The sequence below is a fragment of the Lissotriton helveticus genome, chromosome 11 (genome assembly GCF_964261635.1).
Source record: "Lissotriton helveticus chromosome 11, aLisHel1.1, whole genome shotgun sequence".
NCBI classification, from domain to species: domain Eukaryota; kingdom Metazoa; phylum Chordata; class Amphibia; order Caudata; family Salamandridae; genus Lissotriton; species Lissotriton helveticus.
Window position 1 is genome coordinate 666829121 of NC_136072.1, and position 13587 is coordinate 666842707.

At 46.2% G+C, this 13587-nt stretch overlaps 1 protein-coding gene across 4 annotated transcripts in view; it reads right to left on the reverse strand.

Annotated features, from left to right (window-relative positions):
• Window positions 1-13587, reverse strand: part of LOC144791749 (disintegrin and metalloproteinase domain-containing protein 28-like) — a 3662699-nt gene that overhangs the window by 3220618 nt on the left and 428494 nt on the right. For all 4 annotated transcript variants that reach the window (XM_078666520.1, XM_078666519.1, XM_078666518.1 and 1 more), the window contains one exon: window positions 2793-2871. In XM_078666520.1, coding sequence (XP_078522646.1) covers window positions 2793-2871 — 79 coding nt within the window. The remainder of the gene's footprint in view (window positions 1-2792; window positions 2872-13587) is intronic.

A 13587-nucleotide genomic window follows, 5' to 3' on the forward strand; every position in this document is an offset into this window, starting at 1 on the left:
GGGACAACTAAAGGATTTTTGAAGTTGTGGCTGTCAGATGGGAGGGTGTCAGTCTGGGTAGACCTCTTACGTGTCCCATGAGGCTTGTGGGAACTGAGTTGGTGGCCATGTGAGCACTAGGGTGACTATGGGCCTTGGAGGCTGGGTTGAAATGGACATGGCTGGTAACCACAGAAGGGGTGAAAGTAAATGTGGTTGGTGTGGGGCCATGAAGAGACCAATCAACTGGGCAGAGGTCCGGATGTTCTTAAAGTGCTCAAGTACCGAATCAGCCTTATCGCCAAAAAGGTGGATGACATCGAAGGGCATGTCCCTATGGGATAACTACTTATCCACACAAAAACCCAATAGAACTCACCCAGGTGTATCACTGATGATGCAATCGCTTTCCCTAGTGAGTCGATTGATCCAGTCTGCAGCCAATGGTGAACTTTGCTGCATACCTGACATCGGCAATTGCCTGGGTCAATATGGCTTGGGCCTCCTCCAAGACAATGGGCAACACTCGTGCAACAGCATGTCAAACTGTGTAGATGTATGAGCCTAAGAAGCATGTATTTTTCACCAATCACAGTGCAAGGTTGGCGAAAGAGCACACCCTCTTGCCAAAGGTATTCAGTCTCTTGGATTCTCTATCTGGTGGTGTGGTAGAGAACGCACTAAGCGTGACTTTGGAGGAGCTTGGCCCTGGATAAGCAGACTCTCGGTGGTGGGATAGCGGGTGAGGAAAGCTAGGTTCCCAGGAGCAAAGCGATGGCAGTGAGAAGTTTTCCTGTACACAGGACCCCCTGTGCAGGGCTTGGGGCATGCCATGAGCAGGACATCCATAAAGGTTTTATTAAAAGGGAGGAGAGGTTCTGTGAGAGTGACTCCCTACTGAAGCACCATTGTCAAGACTTTCATCTTGACTGCCACAGAGGTCAATGTAAGGTACCAGGAGCTCAGTTATCCTCCCCACCACCATGGCAAAGGATGCCCCTTCCTCCGTAGCCACACTAAGAGGAGACACTAGGCTAGAGTCGAAGGAGGTGTCCAGGGCACTGGCACTTGCCAATTCCTCATACCAGTTGTCCTTGGGCTCTTCTAAGGAGTTCTGGTAGCCATAATGATCAGTCATACTCCTTGCAAGGCCTGTCGAAAAAGGAGGCCTTGGGTCCGACACTGAAGGTCGGGTTTCAGTTGTAACGGAGTTGGTTATGATGATGGGGTTTGGTTGCCGTGGGGCATCGACTTTGCCAGGAACTTCACTGCAAACTAGCTTCAGGGAAAGTTGCAACCTCAGGACCACAGCCTGTCTGGGTTTAGCATTGGATTAGGTGTCCTACTGGTGCTGAAGGCGGACCGTTGGCAGAAATCCATTAGCAGCCCTCACTGAACTGGTTGGGCCCAAAGGCACTCCTGAAGGGTCAGCCTGCCCAAAATTGAGGAGCCTGGCATCATGAAATTCAAATAACTGGGCAGGGGCCGCTCCTGGAAATTTGGGGAAATACATAGCGGACCCAGAGGCAGGCTCCACAACTGATGCGTGGAAGCGGGGTCTACAGTGGTGATATTGTCTGTGCACCTAGTCTATTGACTTGGAGAGACATGGTATGGCTGAAGTGCACTTAGAATTCCTAGATTTCTTTGATCTTTTGTGGGACTTGTCTGACAACTTTGAGCACAATTACAAGTCTATGAACGGCTCAGCAACTGTTCCATCAACATGACCAGAACCTGACGTATCACAGAGTTGACTGCCATCAGGTGATCAGGAGCTTCAGGGACTGCTCCTGTAGAGCCTTGTGGTTCATGAATAAGCCATCCCCTCTGGCCTTGGAGTCGTTGCCCAGCTGCAGGCACCAGATACAAACCAGATCGGAGTCTGTCACAGACATCTGCCTGTGGTACAAACTACAAGGTTTAAATCCCACCCGTTTTTTGGAGGCCATCCCTAAACACTGGGAGACAAAGTCTCAAAATAGGTTGACAAGATGTTAAAAAAAGATCTCCAGAAAATGGAGAGTTAGATCTCTCTGGATCTATGCTGAGGGCATTGAAAGAAAACAGCTTATGTCAGTGCACTAGGATGGCACATTAATACCTAATGCTATGCAGAGATACTGCTCAAAATTTTCCAGATCCAGTCCGAAGCCTGAGGAATATTCTATAGTAAAGAATCTGTGGCTAAAGGTCTCTATCAGATAATCTGTTTTTGTGAAAATGCTGGTGTCTACTGAAAGATTTGAAACATCTATGTGCTTTTCATTTCTACTACTGGGATTACTGAATACATGGTATTTGTACAGTGCACATTATGTATTACTCTTTTTTTGGGCACTTTAGTTGTGGACTTCACAGGTTGGTGAAACTGTAAATCTCATGGTTCTTTCACAATTATGGAACTTCAGGCTGTGAAACAAGGACAACTCAAAATTTCAACAAATGCTCCATCCATGAAACCATTCTTTCAACCCTCTGAACCCTGTAGACTGGGTACACCTTAGTTTCACTACACCAAATCCACTACTCACTAGACCTTCAGAAAAGGTAAGCTTCCTGTGTAGAATTCTTATATTCCTGAGTAACAAGTCAATGACTTCTCTTATGAAGAAAGCACAATAAAAAAAATCATCATTATTTCATTAAAGAGCTCATCTTGCTTTTCCAAGAAAAAGTTTAAGAGTATGACATAGTTTAATATTTGACCCAGAAGAGCCCATTCAAAATTGTATTTAGAGGTGGGTGAATAGCACTAAAAACCTCAGCATAGGTACAGGGAACTAAGTCAACAAAATTAATTCATACAATACCAAAATCAGTGGTGAAGTTGTTACTTGCTGACCATCAGGTAAATAATGTGTTTCAGTGTAATTCGCGGCCAAAAGGTTTCTGGAAAGAAGGTAACAGACACAGAATTAAGAAATATCAGCACGGAAGTAGTTGGATGGCAACAGCATGTTTTTGCAGTCATTAAAAGTACCCATTTGCTTTCTCCCATTAAAGTGTTTGCCATGTCCCTCAGTCAGAGGCTAGAGAAGATAAATTCTCCATCATGGTGCGTCCATTACACTTAGCTCATAGGCTCTATCTAATTTTCAACCTTGAAAGCTCATTGTCGTTATCCACCTGTGGATATCCCTGCTGCCAAGTGGTTGTTCTGTTAACTGCTTCAGTACCTGGTAATTTAGATTTCTGTGTGACAGTAACATCTAAACAAATGGAGCATACCACCACCCCAGAGCAAATGCTCTCCCTCTCCAGTTCCCCTTAGTGCAAATAAGTAACCAACTGGTATGTTATCTGACAAATGGCAGAAAGGTTTGCAGGATAATAATAAGAAAAAACCCACACACTTGGTCCTGATTTACAAAGGTAACTGATTCTTTCAAGTACATTTACACTTTTGATTAAGTTAAATACTTCTCAGTATTCACAACTGCTCTTCTGTATTATCTTACACACTATTGCAGTGACTTGCACTTTTGTAGAAATTCCAGCACTACATATGGCCAACCACTGGTATTCCAAAACCTCCCTGTAGAAAAAAATGGAGATAGTGAAAATAAAACCCCAAAACAAATTAAGTTACATTAAATTACATATTATAAATAGTAAAAAATGGGGGCGTGGCCAAGCCACGAATGGAGTGAGACGTGTGCTCTCGGGTCTCCGCTCCAAAGCGGTCTGCTAAAGCTCATATGCCACGATCTGAGCTAGCCGACAGGCCCAAAGGTGAGGGATCGACTCCTGGAATCCACCGGGAGTCCCCTGAAAATGCGCTGAGGACTCCTCATGCTAGTCCTGGAACATCTAGATGAAGCAGCCACACTCTGTGATGCTACCATCTTGGACCTTCCAGGAAAGTCTGTGCATATGGGGAAGCTTTTCCACCATCCTTTCCTCTCTGCTGTGGGGCCCGACTGACCCGGGTGCTGGATCTCTCTCGCCTACCCCAAAGGCCCTACCTGTAAACCTCTCCTGGAGCTCTGGGGCTTGACCTATCTGCTATTGCATAGGGACCAATTGTTGACGGCACTGCCTGGAGGCCTTCATTGATAAGCATAGGGGAAACAACATATGACTTGCCTATCATAGTTAAGGCACAGCACACCTAACGTGGGCCATTCCACACATCATTGATAGTTCTCCCCTCACCTCTTGGAATCTCTCCTACCTGGGCATTGTGTTGCAGGAAACTCACCCTTCACCATGCCATGCTCTAAACTTGGCAAAGATCCTCCATCCCCCTCCGGTTAAAGGCAACCCTATTGCCTCCCTATGGCGGAAATCCAACCATCCGTCACTGTTTACCTCTGACCCTCCGGGTGCTTCGGTTGTTGTGGAATCAACATCAGCCCAATCATACAGGCCGTTATGACCTCTTTCTTCCATTAAATCAAGAATGAAATCGCATTGCTCAAAACTGACTTTAAAGCTTGCCTGTGGGAGATCCGCCAGGATGTCATGGAGATTTGGGGCCGAGTAGATGACCTTGAGAGCACGAGGGACGCATGCACCGAGGATCATGAGAGCCTGTGGTGTAGAATGGCTGAACTGGAGGACCAACACATCAGCCTTCAGCTGAAGAAGGGGACTTGGAGAACCGAAGCCGGAGTAACAACATTCGCATTAGGGGGATCCGACGAGGTGCGGAGGGACAAGACATTATTGCTTTCACAGCTGACCTTCCGCAGACGATCAGGGCTGATGATGAGCCTCTCCTCCAGCTCTTGATAGAGCACATCAAGTGATTGGTCCACAAGGTGGCCCGGACTTTGTCCCGGATATTCTCACACGGTCCACTTTTTTGTGGAAAAGGAAGCAATCCTGCAGAAGGTACCCAGAGTTACGAACCTAGTCTACAATGGCTACCGGATCCGGGTCTTTCGAAACATTGCCCCGGTCAACCTCCGTAGACGCAAAGACTTTAAGGCGGTTACAGACAAACTTCTCGATCTCCAAATCAAATATCAATGGGGTCATCCCTTTGTGCTGATCTTCTCCTGGGAGGGCAAAGTCCATGTCCTCCGCTCGCTGAAGACACAAAGCAACTCCTACAAATCCCAGCAAACCCCAGCAAGGCCAGTCTCTTTTCACCACGGGCTTCTAGTGGGGAGACAACACGGCGGAATGGTCTACCGTTCACCCCAAACACAGATCCCGGGCCATGGAACAGATCTCCTCTCAAACAAAGCAAGACATTATCAAGCACCTCTGCTCTATGAGCACCCCTCATTCGCCGGCCTGCAATTATGAGACGGATTGAAGTGGGCCTGATGTGGCGCCAAATTTGCCTCAAGTTTCCTACAAACAGGCCTTTAAATCTGAAGTTTTGGGGAACTGAACACAAACATTGCACTTCAGCCAGTATTAACCCACTGTGTTTTATATGCCTTGAATATTTTCTCTAGCCCATAGGCCCCCGAGGGGGTGCTTGCCCAGCCCAGAATACACTAACACGCCTCATTCAGCAAATATAGGCACCCTGACAACTGGCGTCTTCTACCGCAACTCTAGAGAATGGCAACTGTTCGTAAAGGCCAATCGCCTGATTTCACTGCCACCTTGCTATCCCATGTCTCTGGCAGATCCATGGCTGGCTTATCCAACCACTATCTCAACCTTGGCCATGAACTGCGAAGAGCGATTCACCAATGCTCTCACCGACTATACCCCCCCCACACACATAGTGCCTTTTGGAGGAGTGACATTCTCAGAATGGCTTTTACTTCAACACTTTTGAGCTATTCCAGGAATGGCAGTACACCCCGCAGGCCCTGTTGGCCTTAACTTGTTACCTTTCCCCTCTTCTTCCCATCCCTACATTGGAGGGTGGGTGAGCTCGACATAGAAATCTCTTCATAACCTACTTTACATATCCTTTACTCAGGGGATATATGTTCTATGAGCGCCCCTGTTGGCCTTATATTGTTACCTATCCCCTCTTATTCCCATCCCTACATTGGAGTACTGGTGAGCTTGACAGAGAAATCTCTTCACAACCTACTTTACATATCCTTTACACGGGGACATACGTCACTTGCTACATAACCTCCACTTCTTCCGCCTAGGGAGATATAACCTTCCTATGTATGTATAGGCATTTATATAGCGCACTACTTACCCGTAGGGTCCCAAGGCGCTTCGACCGCTGCGAAACCCTTCCTGGCTTCCCTGAGAGATGGTCCCTTAATGGGTATCTCCAGGGTGAGACCAGGCATCCCCGGCGGTCTGGTGGGGCCGTTAGTGAAGATGAGGCAAGCTAATGCCCAGAGTTGCCGAGTGTGAACGCTGATCAGAGTGGGCACCGAGGCGAGAGAATTATCGAGTCCGCTGACCCTGGTCCAGAAACCTGCCGCGCCGGGAATCGAACCCTGGTCCCGGGCCGTCCTCTGCTCTCGGGTCTGCCGCCTCTAACCAGTGAGCCACACTACTTCACTACTTCCTATCCATGGCTCCAACGCTATCTTCGATTACTTCTCATAACATTATGAACACGACCCCACTCATCGAATTCCTCTCCCTTAACGCCAAAGGGCTCCATTCCCCCAACAAGAGGCGACAGATGTGGCGATACATGCTTATCCAGGACCCGATATCATTTTTCTACAAGAGACACATTCACTATCTACAGATACACATCACATGGCCCACCCTAAATATGCCTACCAATACTGGCATCTGCTGCCTCCAAAACAGCAGGGTTGCAATACTAACTAAATCCAAATTGGGGAAGGTAACCCCTCGGGTGATACGTGAAGCTGAGGGCCAGTACCGAAAAATTCAAGCCCACTTGGGAGCACAAACCCTGATCCTTCCCAATATCTATGCGCCTAATCAGGCACAGAATGCCTTCCTGAGATCTCTGCAGAGAGACCATCTGGGCTTCCCGGAGGGATCTGTGATACTCAGGGTGACTTCAACTTGGTCCAGATATGGATCACAGTGCTGCCTCATACTAGGGAACAGGGGCAATATCTGCTGCCCTAAAGAGGGATCTTACAGACCTAGGCTTAGTGGATGCCTAGAGATTCCAATCTCCGGACACTCGCGATTACATCTTCTTCTCACATGTACACCGCTCCTACTCACAAATTGATAACTGTCTCCTCTCTCACTCTCTGATCAAATCCTTAGAATTAGCCACTATCTCCGATATATCTATATTGGATTACTGCCATGTGGCGGTGACTTCCATGTCCTGGATAGACAAGAAGATACCCCCCTCAAATGGCACCTCCCACCCCATACCTTATGGGATCCAGTAGATTTGGCTGAGATTCGCCAAGAGATCTCGGCATTTTTTGACACAAACATCTGTCTAGAACCACCAGAGACCAAGTGATGGGATGCTTTTACAGCGACCATTAGGGGAGTTATCTCCCCCATAACTATTTCCTGCTCTTGTGAAGTCCGCCTGGTTGAACCTAACTTAGCTAACTACGTTAAGGCCCTAGAAAACATATGCCACACAACACCCTCAAAAGAGCACAAGAAATGCCTCTTCATGTTACGGGGTCAGCTGCGACTGCATCGTACTGATAGAGCGGAACAAGCGCTCATGTCACTCAAACAGAAATTCTTTGCAGGGGGATACGGTGGAGGCAACCCTAGCATGTGGCCTTCAAGCCCAAACAACTAAAGCCCATATCTCTAAACTCAAACACTCAGATAACACATGGGCTACGACTGAACGAGACAAAGGGCAAGCCTTCTCTAAGTTTTATACTGAGCTATACACAGCCACTACTCATGCATCTGAGGAGATTATTTCTTGCATGCCCCTGGGAACCCATCAACTCCCAACATGCGAAAGTACTAGATGACCCAATCACCTTAGATGAGCTGCGTCGGGCATTAAAACAACTTTGGACAGGCAAAACTCTGGGACAGGAAGGCCTCCAGGTCACCTTCTACTGCATCTTCCTCCCCGACCCAGACCATCTTCTCCACCTTTTCAACACCATTTCTGAAACAACAGGGCTTACTCCCTCGATGTCAGATGCTGAGGTGGTTCTCATCCCCAGACCTGGGAAGGACCCAACTTTGTGTACCTCCTACCGTCGTATTGCTCAGCCTAACACAGATGCTAAAATTTATACCTAGATACTGGTGACCCATCTTGAGCCCTACCTCCTGGGACTGATAGACCCAGATCAGGTGGGGTTTATTCGCCACTCTCAGGGAACAGACAATATCCGATGGATCGCTACCTCATTGAAAAGGTCCAAAGGCGAGATATCCCAACTTGCCTGGTGTCCCTCGATGCAGAGAAATGATTTGACCGCAATTTCTGCGTGCAGTACGCCACAAGATAGGTCTAGGTCAAGCAATGATCTCAAAATGAATGGTCCCCTACACCTCTTCCACAGCATGGTTCTGCATCAATGGTTAACTCACCTCCCCAATTTAGGTACACAGGGGCACCAGACAGGGACGCCCACTCTCTCCTCTCCTTTTCCCCTTAACAGTGGAATCTCTAGCTATTGCTATATGCCAGTCGTCAGATTTATTTATATAATTTATTTTATTTTTTCCATTTGTAAGGCGCTACAGCTACCCAGAAAGGGTTTCCCGGCGCCGCGACACAGCATAAAGATGTCAAGAGAGATTTCTGGCTATTCAAGTTTATTGTTCGAATAGCCAGGTCTTAACGTGCTTTCTGAACTTGACATGATTTTCCTCCTTTCGAATGAAGGGAGGGAGTGCGTTCCAGAGGGATGGTCCAAGGTGGGCAAAGGATCTGCCTCCCATTTTTGCCAGTTTAAATCTTGGTACACAGAAATTGGCAGCAGATTGCGAGCGAAGATTCCGCCTGGGAGTATAGGGGTGGGCCAGAGCTAGGACGTAATTGGGAGCAGTACCTGCCTTGATTCTGAACATGTAGTTCAGGGCTTTGAAACAGATTCTGCTTTCAATCCTGAGCCAGTGGAGTTCGCGACGGTAGCTCGAGACTCCAGAATTTTTTGGGATTCTGTGCAGTAGTCGAACTGCAGCGTTCTGGACAAGTTGTAGTCGACTGACTACCGCTTTGTTTGACAGATATAATGGGCATTCTACTTGGATGCCACAACCACAAAGTATCACTGTTTGCAGATTATGTCATACTCACTCACTACTCCTGCCACCTCTATACCGACGATAGCTTCAATCCTTCACTCTTTTGAACTAGCCACAGGTTTTAAGATTAATCTGACCAAGTCCCATGCTCTAAATCTCACCTGCTCCGATACAACTTCAATCTCTCACCCCCTTACATTGGTTGGGAAACTCAATGTGATACCTGGGCCATAACTTGATCCCGTCCCTCTCCTCCTGGACCCAGGCCAACTGGCTGACTTGTAGATGAGAAGCCCGGGAAGAACTACACCACTGTAAAAAACTCCCAATCTCATGGATGGGTCGCATCAACACAGTCAAAATGACACTTCTGCCTAAAATACTCTACCTCTTTCAAACCTTGCCCACACCAATCAGTCAGGTAGACATTCAAAGCCTCCAAAGTGATTTAACCTCTTTCATATGAGGCTAAGGTTGTCCTTGTTTTCAGGCAAATTGCTAATACTGCCCTGGGATAGCAATGACCTCGCTTGGCCTAACCTTCTGGAATACAATTGGGCATCTCATCTTTGATATATATCAGAATGGGTGGTTCGCGAGAGCGAAAAGCACTGGTTCCATATGGATCAGGTAGTCACTTGCAGGCCACTGTGGGACCTGGCTTGGCTCTCTAGAACGGTGTGGCCCAGTAGCGCATACATAGCAACTCCCACAAAAAAAGTCCTTGAAATCTGAGACAAGATCACGATTCCCAGAGGTCATCCTTTCTCTCCCCCAACATACCCATTGCCCAAAACCCCATTTTCCCTCTGGCTTTACAAATATACGCATTCCCATCCTGGAGCCAGGGAGAATGTAGCATCATCCAGGACCTCTTTGAGGGTGACACTTTTAAAACATTTGAACAATGCAAACAATCATTCCATGTTACTGAATCCGACAGACTACAGTATTACGAACCACGCCACTGGTTGCTTACTCCTAAATACGCTCTAGAAGCCACTAGACCACTCACTCCCTTTGAGTCCCTGGTCAGAACCTTTGAGGGCACTGGCAGGCTAATATCCCGTACATATAAGGTACCTCAATACTCACAACACAATCACCTCCACACTTATCAAAAGCAATGGGCAGCGGATATTGGGGAAAATGTGTCCCCACAAAACTGGGAACAACTATGGCGTGACAACCCCAGAATTTACAGGGACATTCCCCAATCCGAATCAGCATACAAACTAATGATGTGCTGGTACTATACCTCTGCACGACTACAGAAAATGCTCACTATCCTCTCCCCTCTATGCTGGAGATGCCAAACAGCAATAGGGGACTTTATTCATATCTGGTGGTCATGTCCACTCTTAGCAATATTTTGGAAAGAGATCCTAAGTCATATTAAAGACACAGAGGGATTCCCCATACCAAACTTCTCCCCTGTGACCTTAGTGGGTTTAAAACTTAAATAAAAGCCATGACACATTCCAACTGGCGCCTTATTGTGCAGATGCTGTGAGCAGCAAGACAATCCATTGCATTCCTATGGAAGACAACTTCTCCCTCTCCAATCTCTGCATGGTTCTTGCGCCTATGGCATATCATGGCAATAGAATTACTGATAGCCCACCTTACTCACCCAGGCATTAAATTCACGTACACCTGGCAACCCCTTATCTACCATCTCTCCCAAATTGAAAACGCCTGATACACCCCCTAAACTACAAGCCCTCCAACTTTTTGAGGATTACCTCTTGTCATACTCGAGAGACAACACTTGAGTGTAACCGCCCGACACATGGAACTGACATTAGCCCCTTCTCCCCTTAAATGCTAATCACAGTAGGAGCAATTGCTCCAAGAGCCCGGCCCTCCTATCAACACTGTTTTGACCCCCCTTCTTGTCCAATGATAAGGCACAGGGTCTTCCAGTAATCCCAGAAATCTTTGATATATAATCATTTAGTTTTATTAGCAAGGGAGGGGAGGTTTAGGTTACTCTGTCCTATAAAATGACAGGGCTTTTCATGCTATATGGATTATTAACCATGCTGACATTATTTTTAGCATGCATTTGTTTTATAATTGTGAGCATAATAGTTTAAAGAAATAATCTAAACTTCCTTCGTGTCTCCTGGTCATTTTACTGTGGACAAGTATGAGTGAGAGAGCAAAATGGTGTGTCCTGTTACCACGATCCCTAAGAGGGTCGAGAGGGTTCTGTTGTGGGATGCCAATTCACATGTTTCTCTGGTAAGGTTAGGAGGGCAAGTGAGGCACTATAGCTAGTCGAACTCATAGATGCTGAGGTGGTATGATGACTCAGTCCCTACATACTGATGTTCTATAGTTTCAAGCATAGTTATGTTCCAGAGCAGAATCCCTGCAACAATGTAAGCCTAGCAACATTAAATGTGGGGTCAGAGTAACATCAAGATTTATCTTATCGCCCATTAATTTGGTGATATCACACTTAAGTACTTCTAGAGCCGAGCACGTACTGAACATATAAATCAGTTCCGCACATTGACTTTAACAACGAGTACCTACAGAACACCCCCCTCCCCATTTAGCAATTTTTGCTGGTATGTAGTACAGGTTAAATATTGTTTTATAGTGTTGTTACTGCTGAGCACCAGAGATGTTGACCTATTTCCAAAGACTTATAAAAGCCACAGTCTGAGCAATCAAGCCTTTTCTACAATTTATCGCTATGCTTCTCCAGGTTGTCCTGCAAGAACGAGCTTAGAACACCAAAGATCTAACTGGCTGTTCACCCCATTCTTCCCATTACCAACTCCATCAAAGCAACTTTCGAAAACACCATTGGACCTCCACATTATTTAAACAAAATCACAGACCTGTAGATGCTCAAAAAATTTCATTTGGTTGATATCAAAATCAGTATGTAATTCCTCAAATGAAACAATTCTCCCTCCAACAGAGAAATCCCCTGAGGGCGTGAGCCCCCATCCCTCTTAAACCATACCTTTTTATAATAGTTGGGTTTGATAAACCCCAGAATACAACTCCTAGCATCTTCTCCAAGTAAATACTCATATATACAGGGGATGTTTCCTCCGGTGCAGCAGCCTTCAATATGCCCACCTATAAGAGAGCGCAGGGTTGTGGAATTTAATATAAAATATCTACTTGTCCATGGGGCAGGTTGCTTCATAAATCTTCTTGTCCTGTAACATAATCCACTTGTCCCTTTTGTGCCATGTAATACGGGGACAAATTATGGCAGCAATTGCATTATATAAGGAGCTCTGAAATCGCCTCTCTGATTATGCCAGAGCTCCTTCCATAGTAGGATTTGAATACTAGCAATTCCCTTATCTTTCCACATTTCCGCAGATCTACAGACTGGGGCTGGAAGTGATAGTAAGCAACAGTTCCAGGGTTGGAGTGTCTATGCAAGCCTATTAACTTGCATGTTTTGAGGGTTTTCTCAAACTCTTCTCTGATTTTTCCCCACACTGAGAAAGGTTGGAGATTTATTCCTGACAATGGCCGACATAAAACTTATTCCAGGGTTGGGAAAAAGTGGTTAGAGGGAGAGTGAACTTCCAAAGACTCAGGTTTTTGCATGAGCAAACCTACACCTACATATTTGCCCATGCTAAAATGCAGTTCACAAACTTTTTCTAAGAGTACTATTTCTTGGCCGACTTCTGTAATGTCTTGTGACTTCACAAAAGCTGTATATCTGCACTTAATGAAAGGACATGGTGCACTTTTGAGACTTTATTTAACAATTGGGCCCCTAATTAAGTCTAATGTGGACTATGACCTATTGTTCTTATTAAAATTCTGTCTCTGTCTATCGTCTAGCTTCACTGAGTGACAGGTTTCTGTTCTTTCACAAGGAGCATATCGACACACAGTTGTTTTGTTCAGTGGCAGGAACTACTGTGGCAATATCTGCTTTTTAGTTTTAAATGTGTTTTTATTAAGTTTATGAGCATAGAAAACAGGCAATGTAAAGCAGTAGATATGCAATAGGCGTTTACGGCGAGTGAGACAGACATACATTTCTTCTCTGTTAATCGATAAAAATGCAGATAAGCCATGCCCATATCGAGATGCGTTGCCTACTGTTCGGCAAAGGTGCCGTGTAAGAGTGGTAATCGAACAAAACAATAAGAAAGGCCCAACCCCCCCCCAACATCCAACGTCAACCCCCTCCCTCCTCCCTGACCAATATGCCAGTTGTCCAGAGTCCTCATCATAGCACGCACAAGTTGATGTGCATCAAGGTATACAGGTTTGTGTTGGGTCTCGTGGGTGTTCCGTAAGCCGCAGAATGCGGAGATATTTCGGGCATGTGATTTCGTGAAATTCTCTGGACAGGAGTGACAGGAGAGGCTGCCAGGTTTTCTGGAATGAGTCAGCAGTGTGTGTGAGCGTGGCTTGGATACGTTCCATGCCTAATGTGAACCACAATTTGTGTAGCCAGCCAGTGTGAGTGGGTAAATTGGTTGATCCCCATAGTGACAGGACGTGTTGTGACGCTGCTTGCATGGCAATGCCCATCTGTTTGCCACA